The sequence below is a fragment of the Gracilinanus agilis genome, chromosome 1 (assembly GCF_016433145.1).
Source record: "Gracilinanus agilis isolate LMUSP501 chromosome 1, AgileGrace, whole genome shotgun sequence".
In the NCBI taxonomy this organism is placed as follows: domain Eukaryota; kingdom Metazoa; phylum Chordata; class Mammalia; order Didelphimorphia; family Didelphidae; genus Gracilinanus; species Gracilinanus agilis.
The window spans coordinates 34091174-34117182 of NC_058130.1; the positions used below are offsets into that span (position 1 = coordinate 34091174).

General features: G+C 39.2%; 1 protein-coding gene across 5 annotated transcripts in view; it reads right to left on the reverse strand.

The window, feature by feature from the left end:
- Positions 1-132: 132 nt before the first annotated feature.
- UBA3 (ubiquitin like modifier activating enzyme 3) overlaps positions 133-26009 on the reverse strand; it is a 26582-nt gene continuing 705 nt past the window's right edge. For 2 of the 5 annotated variants that reach the window (XM_044661250.1, XM_044661014.1), the window contains 16 exons: positions 23533-23653; positions 21654-21734; positions 19895-19977; positions 16286-16366; positions 9062-9105; positions 8359-8423; positions 7412-7567; positions 4820-4922; positions 4550-4663; positions 2664-2717; positions 1966-2002; positions 1793-1874; positions 1104-1204; positions 950-1013; positions 798-852; positions 133-257 (listed from right to left, as the gene is read on the reverse strand). In XM_044661250.1, the coding sequence (XP_044517185.1) occupies positions 169-257; positions 798-852; positions 950-1013; positions 1104-1204; positions 1793-1874; positions 1966-2002; positions 2664-2717; positions 4550-4663; positions 4820-4922; positions 7412-7567; positions 8359-8423; positions 9062-9105; positions 16286-16366; positions 19895-19977; positions 21654-21734; positions 23533-23653 (1330 nt within the window). In that variant the 3' untranslated portion in view covers positions 133-168. Of the gene's footprint in view, positions 258-797; positions 853-949; positions 1014-1103; positions 1205-1792; positions 1875-1965; positions 2003-2663; positions 2718-4549; positions 4664-4819; positions 4923-7411; positions 7568-8358; positions 8424-9061; positions 9106-16285; positions 16367-19894; positions 19978-21653; positions 21735-23532; positions 23654-24976; positions 25027-25384; positions 25564-26009 lie in introns of all 5 variants that reach the window. The other 3 variants (XM_044661097.1, XM_044660942.1, XM_044661173.1) reach the window with 3 other exon arrangements.

Below are 26009 nucleotides of genomic sequence, written 5' to 3' on the forward strand. Positions count from 1 at the left end.
TTCTGGCTTAGAGGGACAACTCTAAAGTAAGAAAGAGTGATTTGTTATAAAAGTCAAATTCTATGAACACTAATACTAAAAGGGACATCAATTTGGCTATTCTGAGTATCCACACTGAGCACAATATTGCAATAGATTTTAATCCTGTTAGCTGTACATTTATTGTTTTTAAGTAGTAAAATGAAGTTTGAACAGTACAGTCTGTGGGGTGGTGACATCAGCAACAGCAAGTTCTTGTCCATCCACAAGGCCCAGCTCTAAAATGGGGGAAAAAGAATTGATTTAATCCAATATTTCAACAAAAATTTCAAATGTATACAATATGAAAATATTATATAGTTCAATAATCTAGAGCAGCACTGGCAAAGGTTTTCAAGATCATATGCCCAAACTGCAACTTCAAGCTGCCTGTGAGCCTCCAGCATTACTCTAGAGCAGAAGGAGGAAGTGCTCTACTTGGGCAGCTAGAGAGGGGTGGGGCATGCAAAAAAACATCCTCCAGAAGTGGGAAGAAGGGGACCAGAGTGGCTCCCTTCCCCATGCCAGCTGGGCATCCATGCCAATACTTTGCCAATGTTGATCTAGAGGAACTAGCAAAAATTAAGAAACTCAAGTTCATGCTCTACAATTATTTTTCAAATAAGATTTTTAGATTACCATGAGATCTATTGATCTTATCCTCAAAGAAATACTTCATAACACTCGATAAAGGTGCTTTCTAAACTTTAAAGGGCTATGAACACATTTGTTATTAAGAAATAATTAGATATATTAAGGAAGTTGTCTACTTAAAATACCTTTTAATGTCTTAGAAAGATTCGGCCTTGTTCGTTCTTCAATGGAAGTTATTGTCTAAAAATATTGAGGCAAATTGTATTTAAAATACAACAAACACAAATAAATTCTTTAATAGTTCCTAATCAAAATACAAGGAGTAGGTATCTATCACCTGTAAGTAAAGTGTTCTGTTCTTTCCCTCTAATGTGGCTGTGATGGCTGGAGATTTCATCTGTCTGTAAATCAGGAAGGAAATATTGTCTTAAAAACAGCCTTTTAAAAATGCAGAACATTTCAAATGACTAAAACTAAAAGTTTATACTTACAGTGAGGCATTATTAATTAGATAATCCAAAACCTCTTGCAGTTTAGCAGATGGAGGAAACTGGATATTTTGAGGAAGCTGGCTACAAGCTGGGCAATTCTCCTAAAGAGCAGAAATAATAATGCCTAATATTTACAAAGTGCTTTAAACTAAACATATCTTATTTGATCCTCACAACAAAGTTGTGATTCCCATTTTAAAGATGAGGAAATTGATGCAGAGGAGGTGAAATGACTTGCCCAGGATCACACACACAGTGTCTGAGGCAGAATTTGAACCCAGATGTCCCTGACTCCAAGTTCAGCACTCTACCCACTGTGCCAAGTTGCCTCTAGCAAAAACAAATTGCAATATAATGCAAATCATACGAATCTGTTAAAAATCTTTCAGAAGGCTAAATTACCATGCAAACATTCTGAAAGTCTAGCATTCCAGCCTAAAATAAATACCAAATTAATTAGCTTGAAAATGTTTATGTCCAAACAAAAGCAGTTTATCAGAACCAAGCTTGACTGGTAAAATTTCTCACGCAATAGGAGATAAGGCCAGGAGAGGTAGAGATACTAAAGGGAGAGGTTTGGCAAAGTTAAACTGTGAGCAAGCTCCCTCTCATGCTTTTAAAAAGTAGGCACTAATACTTTAAAATCAAAGTATGCCCAGCAATAACTGTTCATTAGTAGTCATACTAACCTTTCTTTCTGCTTCGAATGTATATGTGTACAGCCCATCTACGTCATTAAATACCAAGTAATTATTAAGGGGTATATATGCACTGTAATGGAAAACATGTTCATGTTTATATAATATAACCAGTTTGAAATGTGTATGTATGTATATATTTATTAAAAAGAAAAAAACATTACCTTGTAGCTATTTTAAAAACCTCAGTGGCACACACAGCTGGAAAGGAAAAAACACAATTGCTTTGTTCTTTGAATTTTAAACATTTAAAAATCAAAGTGAGCAACTTTTATTTGGTTAGTACTAAGGAATTACTTAACAGTTTATCAGTGGAAAAGAAAAACTTTGTTCATTTTTAATAAAACACAATTCCTAATGAAAAAAAAGCTCAATGTCAAAAGATTACTTTTTATCATTTTATGTAATCCAGGCTGCCTTTTTTTTTAATCCTTTTGGCCAGAATGAGTCCAGTATTAACACTGAGAACCCTGTGAGAGTGAGAAAAAATAAATGACACTACAATAATACCTTGTATTTACATACTTCCCACTTATAATGAACTCTCACATCTAACATGCTCTGACACAAGTCACTACACTTTTAAGTCCTTATGTCACAACCAAAAAAGGCCCCGAATCCCTGAGAAATCAAGTAACTAGAAAATTCTTTTCAGTTTAATCCAAGAATTTCAGCTTTTATATCTCAACTGATACCCTGTGATAATTCCCCTATGACAAAAGAAGTTACTAAGGGTAGCTCTGGGTGGAAGATTCAAGTCTGCAGCTGCCTTGGGGAAGAGCTCCTAAAGCCAAGTAGATCACTGTGAAGCAAAAAATGCAAAGAAAGAAAACCACATTCAAGAGGTGGCCTTTATCCTCACCTGCAATAACAGCATTTGTGGAAGCTACAGCTGGAATGATTCTTTTTACAACCCCTAGAAGAGAGAACAATTCCAAGTAGATACATTGACAATTCAACATCAAAATCTGGTGATAACAATGACTCTTAGATCTTATCCCGCATTTTTGAGAACCTCGCTCGACATTTTAATCTCTCATGTTCAAAGATGCTGGTGCCAAGAAGAAACCACTAATTTTAAACAAACCCTTATGTAAATTTGTAAAATGTATACCACAAGACTTATTCCTGAAATGTCTACATCAAACATTACATATTTAATTCAACGCTTGAGTACCTCTAATAAACAAGGTATTTGGATAATGTAATTAATTAAAATTATACCAATTCACATATCTGGGTACGTGAACAAAACAATATAATTACGTATTTTAAGTGCCACTTGGATTGCTTCCCAGTACGGGCCTTCCTTCTAACCTTCCAACTCTGGGCTGCCTACCTAGGGATGTAGCATAAGATCAATGGGAAGAGGGCTTGTGGTCTCCTGAGTCTGACTAGAGGACCCTGAGCAGGTTCATCTTTCTGATGCCATTCCTTAGCTGGAAGATGGAGATCATGAGCTCTACTTCATAGTTGTTTCAAGAAATAAGACATCTGCAAAGTCTTGTGGATCATAAAGCATTATACACATAGAAGTCATTATTAATCATAGATGAGAAACTACTTAGATTAGTAAGAGAGCATTCACACTTTTGGTATTCATTAAAAAGAGATGGTAGATAAGCAGCTCTTTATTAAATATTATTCAGGTAACTAGCAGAATTAGGGCTGCTTCTAGGGCTTTCCCTATGGGGAGAGGGAATCCAAAAGCCTTTTCTCAGTTTTCATTTATCTTGGCTTCTTTACAGTTTCTAGCACTGTCAACCCCCTCTTGTTCACTCTCCTCAGGTGACTTCTGGGATCCTTCTTTTTTGGTTCTCTATACCAATCTGTGTGCAGCTATTCTTTTCTGGACCACCCAGAAACTATTGGTCTGTTCACACTTCATGTCTTAGGGCTTAGTCCCGAGTCCTCTTATCTCTTCTAGTCCCTTATCTATTCTGTTACATTCTCAATAAGTTCATCAGATGCCAATAAGTCCAACAGTCTTCATACAGTCTCAGAAAATAGCTGTGTGACCTTGGGCAAGTCACTCAATCTGTCTGCCTCAGATTCCTTAAGTGTAAAATGAGAATAGCAGACCTACAACCCAGGGCAGTTGTGAGATTGTCAAATGTCTGCCCAGTGCCTAGCACAAAGCAAGCACTATGTCAATGTTAGCAATGATTAACACTAACAATAATACTTTCTTCTAGTATAAAATAAAAATCCTGAGTCTGACATTTAAATCTCTCCAAAATGTGGCTCCTCTTGACTTTACCACACAAATCCCATGTTCTTCCCCTACAAGACTCTTATCTATTCTAGTCCAACTGGTCGGCTAGCAGCCCATCAAGCCTGCCATACTCCTATGCCTCCCACCTCCCTGCCTTTGCTTAAAGACTTCCTATGTCACGATCCCATCCCTGGTCAAGGCATCACCTGTCAGCTGTGACTCCTAAATGAAGCCTTTCTTGGTTAGTATTTCCAGTTAGGGCTCTCTCCCTCCTGAAATTCCTTTTTATTTACCCTCAGCATCCATTTTCTACTCCCCCCACAATGCCATCTAAACTCCTTGTTTCTGTTTTTGCTCCCTTGTATAGACCCAGCACAGTAATCTGCATATTAAAGATTCTTAACAGGTGAATTCTGTCAGATGCTCATTGAACACATCTACCTCACAAGGCACCCTGAACATGGAAAAATTCCCTTGGCTGCTTTATGGAGACCATGTGAAAGACAATGCCAATTATCTGACAACTCACTTACCTTGGGTTAGCCTATATGTAACACCCCTAATATTAAATTGCGATGCTCTCTCTAGTGATTTTTGGAAAATCCACTGAATGTGATCAGGATCATCTCCATCCAATGGAACTCCCTCTGGAGAAAAAAAGGATGGCAAAAAGTAAAAAAACATTAATTTTCTAAAAATAAGATCTCAAAATGTATTTAACATCAGAAAAATGAATTTATGATTCAACAAAATTTAAGATGTGTTTTGTGAATTCTTTTAGAATTCCTAACTTGAGCTTTTACCTCCGAAAGGCTGTTCCTTGGGCCACTGTAATATTCTTGCATACTCAATACAATGCTCTGGTAGCCTGGGCATAGATGCAATAGTGCACATGGGGAAATTAACCTAAAACCAAAAACAACTATATTCAGCTGACAGTTTTAAAGGAAGTCCCTTCTCCCTTATAATTTTAGAAGAATGTGCATCTTAATTAAATTGGGTGCCTGAAAAGCTCTATATAAGTTATCTCATTTTAAATATTTTAAATCATTAAGAGTGCTAAAATAAGCTAAGAATAACAGAGTACATGGTCAGCCTAGAACAGTGATGGTGAACCTATGGCACAGGTGCCAAAGATGACATGCAGAGCACGCTCCATGGGCACTCAGCTGCCCTCCCTTTCCCCCTCCCCCAGAGTTGATAGAAAGGCAGAGGGACTCAGGCGGAGCAGTTCCCCCTCCCCCTCTCCACCATGCCTGATGATATTGTCTCACTGCACCCACCCCTCTGCCCAGCAGCCAATGGGAGTGTTTTCTCCTTTCCCTGTGGGGAGGTAAATGGGCCCGCCCTGCACTCAGTGGGAGGTCTTGGGGCCAGCACTAGGTCTCTAAAAGGTTTGCCATCACTGGCCTAAAACAATGGATTGGACAGTAAGTATAAAATGGAGCTCTATAAATTTAGTTTTCACTGGTTAAACAGAGAATTACTGAGCAGATTCTCAAACATAACCATCCTATTCCTTTAAGTTTAAACTGGAATGTTTAAAAAACAAATTGACAAAAAAAAATTAGTAATAAGTACCAGCTGACGTAAGTCATTAAACCTCAGCTCAAATATTCTAAATAACTATTAAGTAACTGACATTTTGTGATTATAACCTAACATTAAGCTAATGCCTCTTGTCAGTATCTAATCCATACAGGCACAACTCAAAGAAGTGTTTGAATACCTCATGGTTAATTCTGTCTTCGGTCCAACATGTATAGAGCAAAAGCTATCTCTGAAGAACTTTGGGGGTGACATGGGGAATAGGATAGATCCTTTTTCTGAGTAACTGAAAAAAAATCTGAATAGTATTGAACACAAAGGGGTTTTTTTTGCCCTTGTGTGGACAAGTGATCACACAGCAAAGATGGGAAAAGACCACAAGTAGCCTCGGGCACTTGGGACAGACAACTACATATCTCCCTCTCGGGGCATGCAGGGGCGAGGAGCAAAGAAGGAAGGACTGGGAGCCATTGGACCCTGCTCTAGAGCAGGGCAGCTGCACCTGAAGGCCTGTGGATGAGAACGCTTCGAGGACCCAGGCCCGAGTCAATTTACTTGGAATTGGGGCATACCCCAAAGCCAGTCCTGGCTCCAGCCTGATAGGATGCCTTATCTGAGATCACCTGCAAGCCTATTATTATTTCTCAACCCTGCCAGTCTGGAGTGGGTGACACGAACATGAGAAGGGACAGGGAGGACAACCATGGCTGCGGGGAACCTGAGGAACCAAGCAGGAGCAGCTCAGGACTGGGAACGGTGACCAAAACTGAACTAAAAACAATCCTGGTGGCCAAGCAGGTCTACTCTCAGTGGCTCTCTGTCTAGCCACACTTAGTTCAACCTGGACAGGCCCAAGAATGGATGATTCCTCCCCAGGCAGGGGGCTCTGACTCATGTCCTCCAGGAAGGGAAAAGCAGCTCTGCCCCATCCGTTCCTTTACATTCAGGATGGTTTCACTGATGGTTAAACGCAAGGATTCTTGTTTCCTTACCTAAATTAACATCTTTCCTGCTCTCTCCCACTCCCACTCTTGCTCCCACTCTCTGCAGCCTCTTCCAGCACAAACATCCACCCCTCACCCCAATGGGCCATCTGCAGGCCTCTGTGGACAATCTCTACCAAGGGGGGGGGGGTGTCACACCACTGAGGAAGGGGTTCTGCAGAGGGGGGTCTAGGGATGAGGAAGAGGATGGGGGAGGGGGGGAAGAGGGGCAGATACATGGGGCAGGGACAGACCCACGGTGCTTGAGCACAGACAGACTGGCGGCCAGGTGGGTGGTGGGTCTCAAGCCAAGTTCAAATCTGGCCAAGATGGCGGCCTCTCCTCGGATTCTCCCAATTTCCCCAAGGTGGGGAAATACCCAGTGTCTGGTATTACATGAGAACGGTCAGGCCGTGTATCCTTGGCAGAGCTGCACAGAACCAGGCTCCATGGCTGGGGCCCCTTCTCCAAGCTCTCCCTGACACAGGTCTGACCTCTCTTCAGACAGACTCAGCCCCCCTCTCAGGGCAGCCTGGAGCTCTCAGCCACTCGGTCACAGAGACACAGAGGAGTCTGTCCTAGGCTCCCAGAGGGGAATGACAAGTGATTTAACCCTGGAGGCTCCCCAGGCCCTGGGCTGCTTGTCCTAACCAGCCTTCCCATCTCCCAAGTTCACTGCTTTGTTTGTGGTACACAAGTTCACCCCACTCCTACCCAAGTATACAAAAAAGAATTAATATTATTATGAGCACATAAGGACAAAGTGTTTAGTCTATACTGATTTCTTTTCCCAAATTACGTCTAATAGGTCCTAAAACATGTTAATTAAAACAATTCTCCTCAGCAGTCTATCAAGCAAATTACCTGTGGTGGATAAAGTTCCAGCGTACATTCAATACAAGCTGTCATTCCAGGCAGAATGACCCTAGCATTTCCTTTAAAACCTTCTGTTCCTCCATCTATCAAAGGAATAATGGAACTTGCATCTAATACACCATCTTCATAATTTAGAAGTGATATCTAGAAAAATATAAAACAACTATAAAAACAGATTTAATGACAAAATTATGTCAGAACCGACAGTCACAAAATTGGTTTTTTTAAATGAAGCTGTTTTAAAGTTACTCTTACTACTACAAGTAGCATCAGATAGTGCTATATTTCTCTACATATAAGGTATCACCCACAAAAGTGAAATTTCTCTAAAAAGAATAACTAGGGATTCACTAAAAATTTTAAATTATCCTATTAATAATACACATATAAACTTTTTAAAACATTTCTTTCCATTAAAATAAAGTATTATTCATTTTTATCATTACTCTCCGTTATTAGATTGCTCATAGGGAGAACATAGGATCTTGAGTCCAAAGCCCTGAGTTTGACGCCTAGACCCCTTCCATGTGCTAGCTGTGTAGCCTTGCACACGTCACTTCACTTTGGCAGACCTCAGCTTTCTTGTCTGGGCTGGATCCCTGCTAAGCCGTCTCCCTCCCAGGAGCTCTTAAAGTCCAGTATAGACAACAGCCTGGTTTTGTACAAGCCTTATATGGAAGAAAAGTCTGGCATGATCAGACTATTTCAATTTCGTTCTTTACCCATAATTAGAAAGGCTTCCACTAACTAATCTCTTCCCCACCAACCAGTAAATTATAACTACTTACTTAATTCAAAACTAAGTAGCAAAGTAGTATAAGGATGATATAGTAGTCTTGAGCTTTCAAAATGATCACCGCACAACTTAACTTTAATTTACTTGGTGCCAGAATATCAAGAACTTAGAGAAAACAGAAAAATATGAAAGCATTTACCAGCATGCCATTTATCCATCTTCTAGCAATAATGGAGTCCAGACCACAAACAATGATATGAAATTCTAAGAAAAATATTGTAGTTTTAGTTGTTAAAAAATAAAAGAAACCATCTTCTTTATCCTCCTCCTTCCAGAACCTACACTCTGCCCTGGGACCAGGCCTACGCTCTCATTAGCAAGTTTTCGTGATCTTGCCTAGGATTAAACTTTCAGATGTCCCTTTCCAGCTATTTCCAGACACCCTCCCATAGTCCCAGATACCCCTTTATGCATTGCTTTCCCCCATTAGGAGATAAGCTCCTGAAGGACAGGGGCCAGCTTACCTCCCTGCATTTCTCTCCCCACCTCACAGCACTATGATTTCTCATTCATTTATAAAATGTAAATAATTTCAATTTATACAATAGCATATTTTATCAATATGTAAAAATATCTATTTTAAAATATCCATTTTTGACCCTCATTTTGCTGAAACCAGCAAGGAGAAATTTAACCTTTTTAAACATTAGCCCTTTTTCTCCCCTTTTCCTATATCAATAACAGTTGTTAAGGTCCTATTTTTGAAAAAGAAAAACATCATAATTAGCACTCAAGAGTCAAATTATCTCTAAGAAGAAAAAAGTAATTTATAAATTAATAATTTGTAAATAGCTTAGTAAACATTTGTTATAAAAATAAAGAGATTTCAAGTGAATACTTACGTCTATAGAAAGTGTCATCAAAATTCTGAATCTTGTTGAAATGTCTGAATATCAGTAAAGGAATATAGATATGTGTATGTACATATATATGCATATAGATGTATAAAGCTTGTTTTCTCATATATATAATTTAAAACCATAAAGTCATATTCAAAATTTAGCTATGACTAAAATTATCAGTATTAAAAGCAACTAAGAGGGGCAGCTGGGTAGCTCAGTGGATTGAGAGCCAGGCTCAGAGACGGGAAATCCTAGGTTCAAATTTGGCCTCAGACACTTCCCAGCTGTGTGACCCTGGGCAAGTCACTTAACCTATTGCCTAGCCCTTCCTGCTCTTCTGCCTTAGAACCTATACACAGTATTGATTCTAGGACGGAAGGGTTTTAATTTTCTTTTTTTAAAAAGACAACTAATAAACTCACAAGCCATTTGACAGATCAGACAAGTTAGCACATCCATTTATTAACAGTCACCTTTAGATCTGAACAACTGCTGACAAGCAAGTGTCCCCCCTGAAGGTGCTCTGGCTGGGGTTGGGGTCTGGGAAAGGGCCTTCGTGCTCACCCCCACACACACCTCACATGGTTCTTCCAGCGGCTGGGCAGTCAGTGCAAGGCCGAGCCTGAGCTCACGGCCCAGAGCCCTGCTCCGAGCCGCTCCACTGCTCTCAGTGGGGCACAAGCTCTCATCTACACTGGCATCTACACTGGCGCAGGCTGGAGGCAGCTCCTCTCCCGGCTCAGGTCCAGCTCTGCAGAGCTCTGGACTGCATCCTTCGGAGCGGCACGTCTGGCCCAGATACAGAGCGGGAAGCCACAGCGACTCCGGGGTCGGCGTTCTCGCCATCACACAGCTGTGGCTCATGTGATTCCACGTCAGGCCGGGCCGCTGTCCTTGCTTTTAGGGTCTGCTAAGCCCTCATCCCTCTCTCAGGGCCTGCACCCGCCTCACCCACCCTCTCCAAGGAGCTGACCTCGCTAGTGTCCAGCCTCGCCAGCGTCCGGCCTCGCCAACGTCCGGCCTCGCCAGCGTCCGGCCTTGCCAACGTCCATCCTCCCAGTGTGGCCGCGAGGCCTGTACAGAGGAGACACGAAGGCACTTGCTAATGCTCAGGATCCAGAAGCAAGTGGGAGAGGGAGGCCTCCAGAGTTCTAACCAAACGGATCACGGTGGCGCCATCTCTTGTGCCAGATTTTGCGATGGCTTTTGGACAGAAGCGGTGAAGGGCTGCTCACACCTGAACGCCAAGTGAAGAGGACAGCCTGAGGTGGCTGGGCAGCTCTGTGGGTAGAGCAAGGCCCAGAGAGGAGGGCTCCTGGGTGCCCCCCCTAGCCTTGGCCCCGTCCTCACTGCGTGGCCCTGGGTTGGTCACTTCAGCCCGTTGCCTCAGCCCTTCGCTCTCTTCTGCCTTGGAGCCAGCACTGGATTCTGGGAGGAGCGAGAAGGCGCTTCCACCCGCAGCTCCTCCTCTCTGGGGGCTCCAGGGGGCATCACTAAATGTAGAGGAGGCACCGACTCCGATCCATGATGTCTGGAGGAATCCCAGGCCTGGCCGCAGAGTGACCCGCCCCCACCCCAGCAGCCCCTCTGGACGCTGCCATCAGACCAGCTTCATCCCCAGTCCTGGGTCCAAACACATGACAACCTGAGAATGTTCTGGCTGCGTGAAGGGATGGCGGGATGGAGGAATGTGAAGAAAACAGAAAAAAGTGAATAAAGTTTTAGAGAGAAAATTCCACCCAAACGTATAAGGCCAGAGAATAAAACGACGTCAGAAGGGAGGGCTGGGGGCAGAGCTCAGTCTGTAACTTTCACATATACATAAAATGCACCTTTTTTCTTTAACCCCTTCCCTTCTGTCTTAGAGCCAATACTGTGTTGTTGGTTCTAAGGCAGATGAGCAGGAAGAGCTAGGCAGTGGGAAGCATCTAAGGCCAGACTTGAACCCAGGACCTCTCATCTCTAGCCCTGGCTCTCCAACCACAGAGTCACCTAGTTGTCCCCTTACAATGCAATTTTTAGCCAGGATGTAGTATTGTGCAACCACTGTGTGCTGCAAAGCTCTAGGTCAGTGGTTCCCAAACTTTTTTTGGCCTACGCCCCCTTTCCAGAAAAAATATTACTTAGCGCCCCTGAAAATTATGAAACTATTTATTGAACTCAGAATAGAATGTAATATAAAAAAAGTGTGGTCATCACCGCCCTTCTGGATCGTTCAGCACCCACCAGGGGGCAATGGCACCCACTTTGGGAATCATTGTTCTATAGGAATCACAATAAAAAGACTAAGAGACAGTCCAAAACTTCAGGGCACTTATTTTTTTCTGGCTTCCATAATTCACTTTACTACTTTACACATCACCACTCAAAAACATTCTCTCTTGGCTAACATCACTGATTCTTCCTGAATTCTCCGTTGCTAGGCTGCCCCACGAAAGTTCTGCCTTCATGAATGCCTCATCCCAGTGTCCAGGCTCCCTGGGTTCTCAAGGACTTACAAGCAGGGCTTATATTCTGGAAAGGCCGGGTCTGACGTCCAAGAGCCAGCCCAGCCACGGAAGAAAATGTTCATCACCCCAAAGCCAGCCAAGAAACACTGAAAACTACAGAACATATAAAATGGACTTAAGAGGCTAGACAGAGGCCCGATTCACAGTGAAACACCAGAAAAGGGGTCAGAGGGAGCAAAGAATCATGTTTTTTCAGCATCTTTAAACATTAAGTGAATGGTAGAAACCCCTTGATTTGAGATCTTTTACCAACTGCCAACAAATAGATGTTACTTGAGGAGCAGACTTCTAATCATATGGACATTGTCCCTCTGCACAAAGGGAGAGAAAATGAAGTCGGAACTAAATTAAGGAATGGCTCAAAGGATTTCCTTGGAGAGGCATAAGATCACAGACTTGGAGTTCAATCCTCTCATTTTTAGTAACTCCAGTGTGCAATTATTTTTCTTGGGTATCCACAGCCAATATGAAACATCTTTTCATGGGAATTACGGTCATCTTACCTTCAGAGCATTTATAAATGATTATGAGAAATATTAACTAGTTATGATGAAAACAAAGACCTCTCTCTCTCTCGTCTCTCCCCTACTCCTGCTCAAACACGAGGTAATCTAGTCTAGTGGGGAGGAACCCTCACAGAAGGAGGCTAGGAATTAGAATTAATGCAAGTGGTGCCTGAGCTGAGCTTTGAAAGAAACTAGGAATTCTAACAAGACAGAGCAGTCAGGAGGCAGAGGAAGAGGAAGATTTGGGCCTGACCTAGGTGGGTGGCATGTTCCCAATGAAGAAAAGGAGGCATCTTGGAGAGATGTTGTAAGGACAGAATTGACAAGACTCAGCTTATAAAATGTCTTGAGACTTAAGGGAGGCCAACAGAAAAGCTAGGAAGGAAAAAGATGACATAAATTGTTAGAAAAGCATCAAGTATGCCTGATAATAATGTAGTATACAAAATAAATAGGGAATTGACACAAATTTCTAAGGGCAGGAGCCATTCCCCAATAAATGATCAAAAGATACGAAAAAAAAAATTCAAAATAAATGTAATTAGAGAAGCAAAGAATTTCAGCAGGAAGAGATGTCATCAGTCCACATCTGGGGGAAAAATAAAAAGCCTACCTAATCTAGCATGCCTGACAAGTAGTTTTTAAGAACATGATTAAAGAACTTCCTTCAATGAGAAAGTGTTCATCATCCCCCAAGGCCATCCATTATAGTTTGGAATTGCTCTTTTAGGAATTTTCTCCTTACTTCAATCTTAGATTTGCTTAACAACATTCACACATTGCTCTAAGTTCTGCCTTCTGAAGTCAAATAGAATCGAATTCCTCTTCTACATGAAAGCTCCTCTATCACATCCCAGTAAGCTGCTATGATTCAGGCTAACCATGGCAGCTCCTTTAACTGATTTTCCTATGAAAGAAATGTTCCCCAGACTCTTCAACATCCTGACTGACCTCTTCTTGACACCTTTCAACTTATCAATGAAATGTGGTGCCCACAAGTGAACATTAATATTCCAACCAGGGCAAAGTACAAGGCTATCACTTCCTTATTCCTGGGAAGGAAACCTGTATTAGCAACCATATGAAAAAAATATGCCACATATATTAATAAATAAATAAATAAATATATATATATTCCAAATACAGGGAATAAAAACAAAAACAATTTTCAGACACAATCAACACAATCTCAAACCAATAAAATTGGCAAAGATAATAGAAAATGAAATAGTCTATGCTGGAAAGACCACAGAAAGAAAGGCACAGTAATACTCTTTTAGTAGAATGGGAAATGAATGACAATTCTAGAGACTGATTTGTAATTATCTGAGAAAAGTAGCTGAATAGACTTGTGACTCAGAGATCCCACTCCTAGGCAAAGGGCCCCCAAGGACCATGACAAAAAAGAAAAGTCCCATTTATACCAAAATAATCATGGCAGTAGGGCAGCTGCGTAGCTCAGTGGATTGAGAGCCAGGCCTAGAGACAGGAGGTCCTAGGTTCAAATCCAGCCTCAGACACTTCCCAGCTGTGTGACCCTGGGCAAGTCACTTGACCCCCATTGCCTACCCTTACCAATCTTCCACCTATAAGTCAATGCACAGAAGTTAAGGGTTTAAAATTTAAAAAATATATATATAATAATCATGGTAGCAATAGAAATAAAGAATAGATCAAATGAGGCAAAGCTGAACAAATTGTGATTTATGATTGTAATGTGTACTGTGTACTGTACTGTGTAGCACAGAATAACAAATATGATGGATTGACATGGGAAGATATATATAAAATGACTCAGTAGAAATCAGAACCAGGAGAATATACAGACTATAATATATTTTTTTAAAACACAAGGCAAAAGAAGTCACATCAAATGTAACAAATAAAGGCGTAGGCAACAAAGAGAAAAAGCTTTTGTATTCTAAGAAATATTTTCCAAACTTTCTTTTCAATAGTGATCAAAACTTGATAATTTACAGCCCAAAGCCAATGCAAAACCCCCAGAACATAATATCTATGTTATTGACTCAAAGTCTGATGATAAAAAAAATTCAACATCATACTGGAAAGTATTTATTATATAATTTTCCACTTTGTTTTCAAATTTTGAGCATGAAAACTTTCCTTAATACCATCACTGTACAGGCTAAGGAAATGCTTTGGAACTAGGACCAGGATACTTAGAATCACTGACAATTATTTACTGGATCCCTTGGCAGGTAGAGTAAGGCTGGCCCAGTCTTAAGAGGAGATATATGAATGAGCTGATCTAAATTACTCTTATATTAAGAACAAAAATTACAGAAAGGAACACATTATTGGCTCTGAGATCAAATCAACAGATATTTAATGAGTATCTTTAAGGCAGCATAAGGAACTGTGCAAAGTTCTATGGATCTGACAAAGTCAAGACACCGTTCCTGTTATAGGGAGCTTATAGTCAATTGTGGAAGAGTCTAAATATTTGAAATTTTCAAAAAGAAAGAGTTGGAGACAATGATATAAAAAAAAGATTACAAGATATCTTGAAATTCATTGACAAGTGATAAAGAGTTTAATAACCTCAGATTTGGAATCAGAGGCCCTGGACTCAGACTTAGCTCCACTACTTGTTACCTGTAATCTTGGGCAGGTTGCTCTAAGTCACTGGACCTAAATGTCCCTGACTACAAAACAGAAAGGGATAGCCTGGATGATCTCTCGATTTCCTTGTGTCTTTATATGGATGATTTTATGATCTCATACATGTCTAACCCTCAGACAATGCTCAACTGAGTGCAATGGATCTCTGAAGGCTCCTTCCAGGTCTTAAACTAGGGTCTTAAAGTCAATATTGGACACTTCCTTCCTCCTGACAGAGGTGAACAAATAAAGGTGCCATTATAGTCACCACCACTATATTATGAAGTTTGTTTAATTTTTTGCCCCCATTTTAAGCAAAATTGCTATGCAAGTGTTATTCTGCATTTTTAAAATGAAAAAATAACAATTTATAGATATTACTCAGAAATTTCAGTAATATAAGTCTTTTTTTAAAGAAGAGAGCCCAAAGGCCACTAGTCATTACAACCACCACCAGAAATGAAACAAAACAAAGGGATACTAAAGAAAATAAAAGTCCTCTAACCAGATACACCAGAAAATTAGCTGTGCTTAAAAAGCAATTTTTTTAAAAAAGCAATAAAAATTCATTTTTAAGGTACCTCAAAAAGAGGAAAAGTTCAAAGAATGGAAAATATAATGTTGTGGTATTTTTATACCCTATATTTAGGGAAATCATTGTAAGACATCAGCAACCAATTCATATATAACACTTTTCTCATCTTTATAAAAATCTTTATGGACTATACATACATATAAAAGATATCCTGGATGAAATGCAAAAGATCTGGATATATTATTCTTGAATACTCTTTTAAAACAATATTTCTTTTACAAAATGTAATTCTCTGGTAAGATTTTATAGTTCATTTTCATCAAAGATTTGTGATTCCATTTGTGTGAGGACAGATGCCACTTCTCTACAGCTTTATAGTGTAAAGTTGGAAGATCTTGAACCCCTGAAATTACATTACCCAGACTCCCTTTTGCCATACCCACAATACCTTTTCCTTGTGTATATATGCATGTATTTCACAGTCTGTATTTAATTTGGGTTGGCTCTGCCTCTCCTCTCTCTCGCTTGCACATGGACAGTGTGGTGAGGAGGGCTGGTGGGGCGAGACTCTTTTGGGTGAGTGGGAAAGGTTTCCTGCATTCCTCTAGCTCTCTAATTTATATTAATAAATGCTTATAAATATCACATTTTGGAGGCATTTAATATTAATTTTTAAACCTACAATAGAAAGTTTCATTAATTGCCTGCAAAACAAGATTTATCACATCAAGGACAGCCTCTTAAAGCCTGGCTTTAGCGTATACTGACAATTTTTTCCAGCCTAACTGGGACTACAAGCTGGTGTTTCAAGGGCAGAGCCTTCCAAAACTGAAGGCCCATCTAAACACAAAAATTAAACGTCCAAGGAGGACATTAGAAGACGTCCCTCCTATTTTTCCACTCCATTTAGTATATTTTATCATTAACAATATTTTTAAAGTTTTCCGTCAACCAACGCAAAGGTCAAAATTCTTAGATAATACAGCATGTGACAAACTATTTCAGTTTACAATAAATGCAACAATAGAATATTTCACAGCAAAAAGGATACGGAACTACAGCACAATTAGGGATCCTTTCATTTAGGAATTCTGCAGCAACTTCAGCTTTGGATCTTCCGACATCTTTTGGCCTGGGAAAACATACCATTTGAAAAGCTCTAAGTCACAGTTACTGCCTTCGGATGCAAACTCTTGCAGAGATCTATTTAAATTCTCAAAGTAAATTACTGATGTTGTAGGTGCTGGAGTGATAGGCAATGATGTCGCGTGTGGAGACTCCAAGGATAATGTTCATCTGCAACTCTCTGCAATTTTAATGCCAGAGACTCTGAAAGGTCACTTGTCCTATCACAGTATGTGTCAGAGGCAAGCCTTGAACTCAAGATTTTCCTGACTCAAAGGTTGGTCTGCTAACAACTACTGTACTATCTTGTTATTCAGTGCTTTCCATTACAACAGGATTTTAGCTGTTTAGGATTTTGAAAAATATACAATGTCATAACACGGAGAATGCCATTGGCTAATTAATGTCATCAGCGGAGGTGAGAAGGCTGGTAAAGCCAGTGCAATTGTCCATCACTCCTGCAGCAGAGCTGTTTCTCCTGCTTTCAGTCTGGAAGAAGAAGGTGGCTTTACTTTTAGCCTATCCTGTGCTTTCCACTGCTTGCCCCCTGGTGTTCCTACAGGAACACTGAATTCGAACCATCAAGCCCCCCTGCTCTGGGATTACTGAGTCTCTGGTTATTTAAGGGCAGCTAAATCTCTGGCTGTTAACCACTTAACACCTCTGGGAGCCTCAGGTCCCTCCTCTACACTGTGGGGGATCATCCTGGCACCTACCTTACCAGGGTTGGGGCCAGGATAAGATGAAGCCAAGTACCCTATAGAACATCCTAGTCCAACCTCATCATTTCACAGATGAGCACCTGAAGCTATTTGTCAAGTTCTGCAAACCTCCAAGCACTCTACAAATGCTCGTTGTTGCCGCCACTGACATGATGATCCTCTTGTACCTTCCCCCAGGAAGTAGGACAGCAAACACATAATAAACATACAGAGGATTCTAACGATCATTCAACTGGCATCATCTAATTATACTGTTTCTGCTCCTTCACAAAGATGACCAGAGTGCCAAGACCAGTAACAAGTTATTATGACAGAACATGTAGAAAATACTCTACTTTTTGCGGTACTACATAAAAATAGTATTCCTGACTTCTGCTATACCAAATTCGATCCACCTCCACTGCTGTGGGCTCTTCTAGCTATAAGAGATGCATTTAGATGATCCCAACCTTGAGCCAGTTTCCAGAGATCTGATCAATCCCTGGATCCAGGATACCTTAGAACCAAACTCTCATGGGACGTACATTCCATGAACACAGAAAGGAAATTCACTTCACCTTCATCCTGTGGGCTTCAGATGCTCACCTGTAAAATGATGAGGTTGGACTAGAAAGATCCTACAGAGTCCTGAGCTTTTCTTCCATAGTTTATGTGGATTGTTAAATATGCTAGGAAAGGTATTAAGTCTCCAAAGGGTTTCAAAATGTTGAAGAAGCATTTTTAAGGCATTATATCATTATAATACAATCACAGAGGTCTATTTGAAATTCCTGAAATGAGTCTTTAAAAAGTTGAAAAGAATAGAAGTCTCAAAACAAGCTGTTAGACTTAGGTAATGATCATTTCTAAGAACTAAAAACTTTCTTCCATGGAAAAGATCAATACATATTCAAATGTAACATTTTCACTGTTATTTATGCCCATTAAACATTTTTTAATTTGTCAATGAGTGTTTCTTAAAGATTTACAACAGAAAGATTTATCATTATCTTTCCTTGTCAACAAAGCAATGTTCTAACTATATTTTCTAAACCAAGGGACTACTCAAAGATGTGATGAAAAAAATGCTTGCTCACAACTTAAAATCCTATAATCCAAATGTCTGATAGCCTTCTATTCTATGACTAGAGCAAAGCAGCCTCCAAGACAGTCTCCAAACTGGTAGATGCTGTGTATTTAGGCAACTTCTTTCCCTATTATCCACGTGTCTATGCCTTAAATAAATGGGTTTTCCACTTTCATTTCTGAGCACTGAGCAATGACATGCAACCTATTTTCTTTTTTCCCCCCCTAAAACTCTTAGCTTCTTTCTTTGTATCAATTTCTAAGATGAAAGAGTGGTAAGGGCAAGCTAAATAGGATAAACTGACCTGCCCAGAGTCACACAGTTACAAAGTGTCTGAAGCTAAATTTGAATTCAAGTCTTCTAGGCTATAGGCCTAGCAAGCTATTTACTGTGCTATCTAGCTATTTTCCATTAATTACTTTTCATAGTACTTCCCACATAATGGTTATTAAACAATGGTTTAGTTGGTTGAAAAAAGGCACAAACGTTTTATACCTGAACCTTAAGATCTAAACTATACTAGAGAGTAACAAGCAATTACCTGCATGATCTCATCCAGGTTTGAAACTCACTTGGCTATTCCTCACTGGGTCCCCTCAGACTTTCCTTGTTTCCTCCAAGAGGACCAAGCTTGATCCTTTTGAGTCACTGGCCTGCCTTACTAAGGCCCTTCCTTTCTCCACATCCAACCTTTCAGCAGCCTTGCTTACTAGAAAGGAAGGTCCTTTTCTTTCTGAACCATGAGGCTCACTTGTCCACTTCAGGTCAAAATGCTGCCCACAGCACTGCCCAGGGAAATCCTTGGACCCAACTTCTCTGTTCTGAAGACACCGTTTGCCAGCCTTTCAAAGCTGTCTCTCCAACTACTCATCTCTTCCTACTTTTCATGATTTCCTAATAAACTGCTTAAAACCAGGCCTTCTCATCTCAAGCAGGTCTTCCATTTTCTTTTCTCCTCAGATTTTCCAGGTTCCATTTAGCCAAAGTCCCAAAGTGTTCTTTGAGTCCACATCCCCGACATCAATGTACAGGACACAAAAATGTCTTATCCCAAATGATTATCATCTCCACCTCTCAATGATTCCCCATTCAGTGCTTTCTCCTCCCAAACCAGTCCTTTTTCCCTTTAATACTCAATTGACACCCCCTGTTCTGGGAAGACCTCCTAGGCCCTCTAAGCAATAATCTTTCAACATATCTAAACCTGCTCTAGCTCTCTCTGCTCCTTAGTAATGGAGATATCATTACTTTTATTGTACTGTCACTACATGTAAGGGAGTCACATCTACATTGCCACTAGATAATAAGCTCCTTAACAACAGCAGGGATTAGATTTTGCATCTCACTTAGCATCTGGCACAGGGCTCAGTAGGAGATTAATATCTGAAATGCAATGAATTTCCACACAACTTCAGCTGGAAAATCATCATAGCTACAATTCAATTACATATTGATTTATCTAACCTGGCATGCCAAGATCATTCAAAACTCTGCACATACATTTGTGGGAGAAGCTTATTGAGACAGATTCACTCAGATGTGTTTTCAGTCTATTTTCAGGAAGACTATCACCCTGAAAGTGTTTTAATTTCATAAAATTTAAACTAACACATTTTTTAAAAGAAAAACGTATTGTTATCCATGCATGAATTTCTTTTTAAAAAATCACTTCAGTCAAGCCTATTAATAAGTTTATAAAATAGTTAGCATAAAACCTAAGAAATAAATCATTTAGGACAACACTTACCTAAATAAAAACTGCCTATTTAGATTGGAAACATCTATGGTGTCCATGTCTATTACATGAATTTGTCTAAAACCAGACAATGCCTGTAGGAATAAAAAAAAAAACAAAAAAACAAGTAAACAGAACAGTAGGGGACCACCTGACTTATCTAACCAAAGGGAAGATTTTTCTTCTAATTTTCAGTGACTAGCCATCATAATGCTATTAATTCTGCTTCTGCGGCAAACAAAATATAGTTAAGACTGAAAATTCTATCCAATGGCAGAAGATCTCAACAACTTTCAGCTCACAGCTAAAGGACCTAATTACTTTGACTCTCTAGGTCTAAATATAATAGCCAATATGCCAAATTTGAAAAGGCAAGTATTACAAAATAGGTAGAATAATTATTGATGTTAATAAAACTACTCAAGTTATGATGTAATTAAAATTCCCACAGCAGGAACTTTCACACATATAAATGAAGTTTCCTTAAATTATAAATAATCAAAATAAAAAGACTGATAATTGTTATAGAATGGATGTCTATCAAGCTATATCATTCTTACAACTCTATATTTGCAAATAATAGGTTGTTGAGGGCATAAAGGATGAATGAAAGGGAATTTTCCCCTTTATCTAAATCCTACTTATTGTTCAAGAATCAGTGCAAATCCTTTTCTATCATAAAGCCTTGCCTAACTACTCTTCTAACACAAAGTAATCTCTCCTTTCTCTCTGATGTTCTATTATACTTTTATCTGTACTGGGGTGCTGCCCTTTTAACAATTAATCATGTGCTATTTTCAGTTGAGATTTATTTAAAATGTGTCTCTAATCACCCCAAAAATAACATAGGCCCCATGAAGGCTGGACACCATGGAATATTTGTTTTGTGCTGTTAACAGTGACTACTCATTAATGAGTACACAAGAAATGTGCAATGAATTGCATTTTTGCAATTCCCTAAAAAAATGAGTTTTAGGTTTCTGGTTAATAAAATGTTGCTATAAATAAATACATATTTATACATCTCTCTGCTATCTAATTCCAGCTCTACCCTCACTATCCACTTCCTACACTCTGCATCCTACAAAGACCTTGCAGCAGAAAGATTAAGGAACCACAACAACTTTATTGGGAGACAATGACAGGGCTTTGTAAACTTCTGTTTTTAAGTTGATACAAATCACTGTTAACTACTGGTCACCAGAAAGGCCACACAGAAAGAGATTCACTAAATAGCACCCTTCATTAAGATGGAATTTATTTCTGCCAGGAGACTTCAAGGGGCTTTGGGCATCCCTGATACTAGAAGACTCTGCTCTTCTCGAAAAACCAGAGGACCTATGAAATCATTGATATGAATACGTCCTCCCATAATGTGAATCACAACCTATCCAAGCTGTAAACATTTTGTAAAAATTCCAAAGTCTGACCATACCATCCCTACACTCAGCAAAAATTCCACTGAAATCAACCCAAGCTTTTGCCAAAATAAGTCCAGAACCTGGCTGGTAAAGTACTAAGGAAACTAAAGCCAAAACTGTTATTTTGTACTCATAGTGACTTTGAAGAGGAGACACTTCAGAATTCAAATGTAACCCAAGTTCCCAATATATAACTGAATAATTTCCTAGAATTTTGACAGTTGAACTCACCTAATGAAGAAAAAAGGAAAAATCACCATTGAAAGCAGTAAAGAAAATTCCTGAGATTAGAAACGGGGATAAGGTTTAAATTTTCTCAAACAAAAAAATAAAAGGAATCAATTCATTACCAGATTTTTCAGGAGTTCACATCCTAATCCTCCTGCTCCAATGACTAGCACTTTACAAGTATCTAATAAAAACTGAAGAGACTGTAAAGAATAAAAAAGTACATTACAATACGGAGAGGTAGAGATAAATTTTGCACACCACAAAAGGCATTAAGTTCAACATTAGAAAAATCATAATTGCTTTATGTTTATGAAAAGTTAAATGTACATTTTTAAAAGGACACACACAAAGCTATTTAGTAGTTAAAACTTAAAAGTCTAAGCCTTTAACTTTTTTCTCTTTGTCTTTTAATTTTCACAGACAAAATTTTAAAAGGTATTTAATTTTTCCTATCAAGTTTGATAGTGAAAAACTGGTCCTGAGTTAAGAGTTGGTTTCTTTTAATATTAAAGTAGGGAAAGCAGCATGTTTATCACATCTGAAATTTAAGAATTTAATGGACACCCAAAAAAATTCCAATAGTCCAGAAAAAGGACAGGAACAGGGACTGGGCCTGTGATTTCACTGGCAGGTAACTCCGGCATGAAGAAATTTCCTCTACCAATGCAGGTCAATACCTTCTCTGCATATTATAGCATTTGAGATTAGCCTTGAGCACAGAGAGCTTAAATAACTTGTAACAGGTTACCCCACTGAAGATGTCAAGAGGTTGAATTTGAACCCTTATCTTCCTGACTTCTAAATCAGTACTCTTACTATTATGCCCCACTGCTTCTCTGTCATTAAGTATTTAATACATTTTCAGTATTTTTAAAGTTAATTCCAAAGTTGAGAACTTTGTTTTTAAATGTAGAAACACTAAAGGAACACTACAAAAGAGCTAGAGGTAATAGTAAAAAAAGACAAGCCTATTAACAACAATAAGTAATGATATTGGGTTCTCAGGGGTAAGCTTGTATGAAATTAGCTAAAGTACTATCTGGAATATTATAATAAAAAAAGGCAGAAAATCCGTATTAGTTGAAATACAATTAACCTGTAGCAAAACACTAAAAAGTAAATGATCCCTTAATAACATATGTATTAAACAGAAAAGTTAAATAGACATTCTCTAACACTTAAGAAAAAAATGTGATCAAATATTCATTCTACCATTCTCTGAATTGTCAACAGTTAAGAGAAAGAGAAATTCAAATTTGCATTTTATTTTTATGAATATGCTTCTCTTTCAAAATTTAAAAAAAATCTCATGTATGTAGGCCATTTGAGTATATTTGTATTTGTGATTTTTTGGAGAAAATGGAGATTATTTTCCTCCCCCATTATACAGTGAAACAAACAGCAGTGAGAGGAAAAAAGCACAGTTGGGGAAAAACTATTTCAAATCAAATCTCTTCCAGTTCTAAAATTCTGATTTTGAGTCCAAATCACATTTCAATTCAATTCAAATATTTAAGCTTCTATGTGCCAAGTACTACTAAACATGAGTTGTAATATAGGCAGTTACTCTGTGCTCAATGGGAGTATATGTTCCAAGTAAATAGTCAAGATTACAAAAGTGAAATGTTAAAATGATCAATGATTATTTTCAGTGAAATTCTAAATGAGCTATTACTGGAATTCTGAATGAATAAAATAAGCTATTTTACTCTCCAAAATAGGTTTTCAACTGAGACAGCAACATAAGGATGAAACTGATCATTTCAAGTCCATCTGTGTGTGGGGGTGTGCACATATATATGTATATATATATACACACACACACATTCTTAAAATTAGTTGCAAATATTTGGCTTTTTAATAAAGAATAATTAAAGATTTCTCTAAACAGTGTGATTAGTATACTCCTAAATCAAAAAACAAGAAAGAAAGGTACTGTTTTGTTATGATTTTGAAACAGAACTACAAAAGGAGTTATTTAAAATAAATACTTCTCACTTCAGTGCTTGGTTCGAAATCAGGGTGTGTGAATGGTCCAGATCGCTCGAGGAACTTCTTTACATGGTTCCAGCGACCGTCCCAGTCTCCAGTGTCCCCACACCCACCATCAACAGCCATTCTGCATAGAACACAGTAAATTGAGCTGCAAAAAAATCAGTATGAAAAAAATTGTACCTACAGCTATTTATGTGATTTTTTTTACATTTGCAGGAAAATAATCGGCCCAAATATTACAAAAATATATTACAAGTACATGTGATTCTTTCAAAATTTTTCTAAGCTATTCAGTTCATTAAGTTCATTAATGTCCTGCAAAGAAAATATTCTTATTTCCATCTCAGTATGTCCACATCCTCATTATTTATAACTATGCTTATCAAGAAGTTCAATCAATTTTAAGGAATTTTCCAAATCAGTCCACAGTCCGCCTTCATTTTTCTTAAATCCTTTAGAATCATATTAAGAATAAAATTTAGCCTCTGAGCTGTTGAAGAAACCATGTCTTGTAGTGTCTACGAAGGGTACATTTTGTAAGCTTTTCCAATTTGCTTGAATTAATTACCTCAAGAAATGACAAATTTTAAAACAAAAAACTTAAGTCAAAATGATGCTTGTAACCACAGTGGAATAATATATGTAACCTTTAAAGTTTGACTATTTTTTTCATTTAAAAAAAAAAACAATTCAGAAATAATCAGTACAATATTTTTGCTGAAATAAAATTAATCTCTTGATTTTTTTCAAAATAACTTAAGTCAAAGTGATGATGTTTGGGTCAGGGAAGACCTAGATTAAGTCTACTTCTAAAGCAGTAACTGTGTAATCATGAAGTCACTTTGGCTTTCAGGGTCCCAGGCAACCCTTCACACTTTAATTCAAAAAAGAGTTAAGGATCTGTCAGTAGTGGATGGACCTCTCCACAACAGAAATAAACAAACAAAATCCAGTTCCTCAATACAGCCACATATTAATTTTTTGTCACCACTAAACACAGAAAAGAATTCATTCAAAAAACCTTCACATTCCATCACTGATGGTCATTGTCACCATAAAAACCAGTTTTCCCATCCAAAACATTTTATTTTTGAGTACAACTGATACGTAACTTTTTTTATATCCTACAACTTGTTTCCAATGTATGAATTAATGAGAGTAAATTTGCATTCAGGTGTTTTTAAATAAAATGTTATGGCTTAACTGTACCTTTACTATACCATTCACAACTTTTGATGAAGAGAAATAAAAGAGATATGGTTCTTGCTGATATATTAGGTACATATTTCTCACAAACTACACACAATTTCTCCAACCTATCATGCAGTTGGTTTAAAAGAAATACATTATTTAGAATTGCTAATTATTTAATTACTACTTGATTATAATCAACTGGTAAGAAACAGAGTGTGTAATTCTAAGGGGAAAAAAATCTAAAGTCATTTACCTTCCTTTTGTAGTCACATACATTCAGAAGCTTTTTCAAACCATGTTTAACTTTGCATTTTGTTAAAAATAAAAAAAAATCAAACTTCTAATTTTAGCAGGTTTGTAAATCTTAATATGGAGGAGAGGGGGGTGCGCATTTTGTCACAGTGGAAAGGCCACTGGAATGGGAGCATGGTATTCTAGATTCAGGTTGGCCTGGAACTATCTGCAGGACCTTGGACAAGTCACTTCCTTACCCAGAGCTTCAACCACGCTACTGCTAAAAGGAGTCCCTTCCAGCTCTGAGTTTGAAACTAGGATGCAGCCAAGGAGAACTGGAGAGAATGGTGGGTTTCTGCTTAAAGGACCTCGTGCAAGTCACTTCATCTCCTAGCCTGGGCTGCCCTGCCGCCCCCTCCCCAATTACCTTGTAGAGACTTTGTATCTACTTATCTTTCATTTGCTCCTTCCCTCAAAGAAAGCTTAAGCTTCTGGAGGGGAAGGGCTCATTTTTTGCATCTCCTTATCCCTTAGGCACAGTGCCTGGCACAGAGGAGACGCCGCCACACATGCTGGGTGAACGGGCATCTCCCGGCTGAGTGTCATCTGTAAAAAGGAGGCGCCTGAGCCCGCGGCCTCCTAAGGACCTCTCCAGCTCTCCGGGTGGGAACCCCGGACCCGGGATGGCTATTCTCCGGGGGGGGGGGGGGGGGGGTAGGAGGGGGCGGTCCGGGTTGACCTCGGAGCTCCTAGAACCGAGCCGGAAAGGTCTCTGGGGCCTGGGACAGCCCCTTCTCCCCAAACCCAAATCCTCCCAGGGATCCTTAGGGGTGGGGCCGCACATGCGGGGAAGGAGGGCGGAGAGAGATGGAAGGGGCAGCTTAGCGGAAGGATGGGGAAAGGAGAGGAGGACCGGGGTCAGAAACAGAACAATAGAGGAAGGATGACAAGAGACAGAGAACAGTGTTAGAGGGAGAAGAGGAGGGGATTCCGAGAGAATGCAGAGGGGAACTACGAGGGGAAGGGGCAGCCAGGGAGAGGGGGCAGCAGGG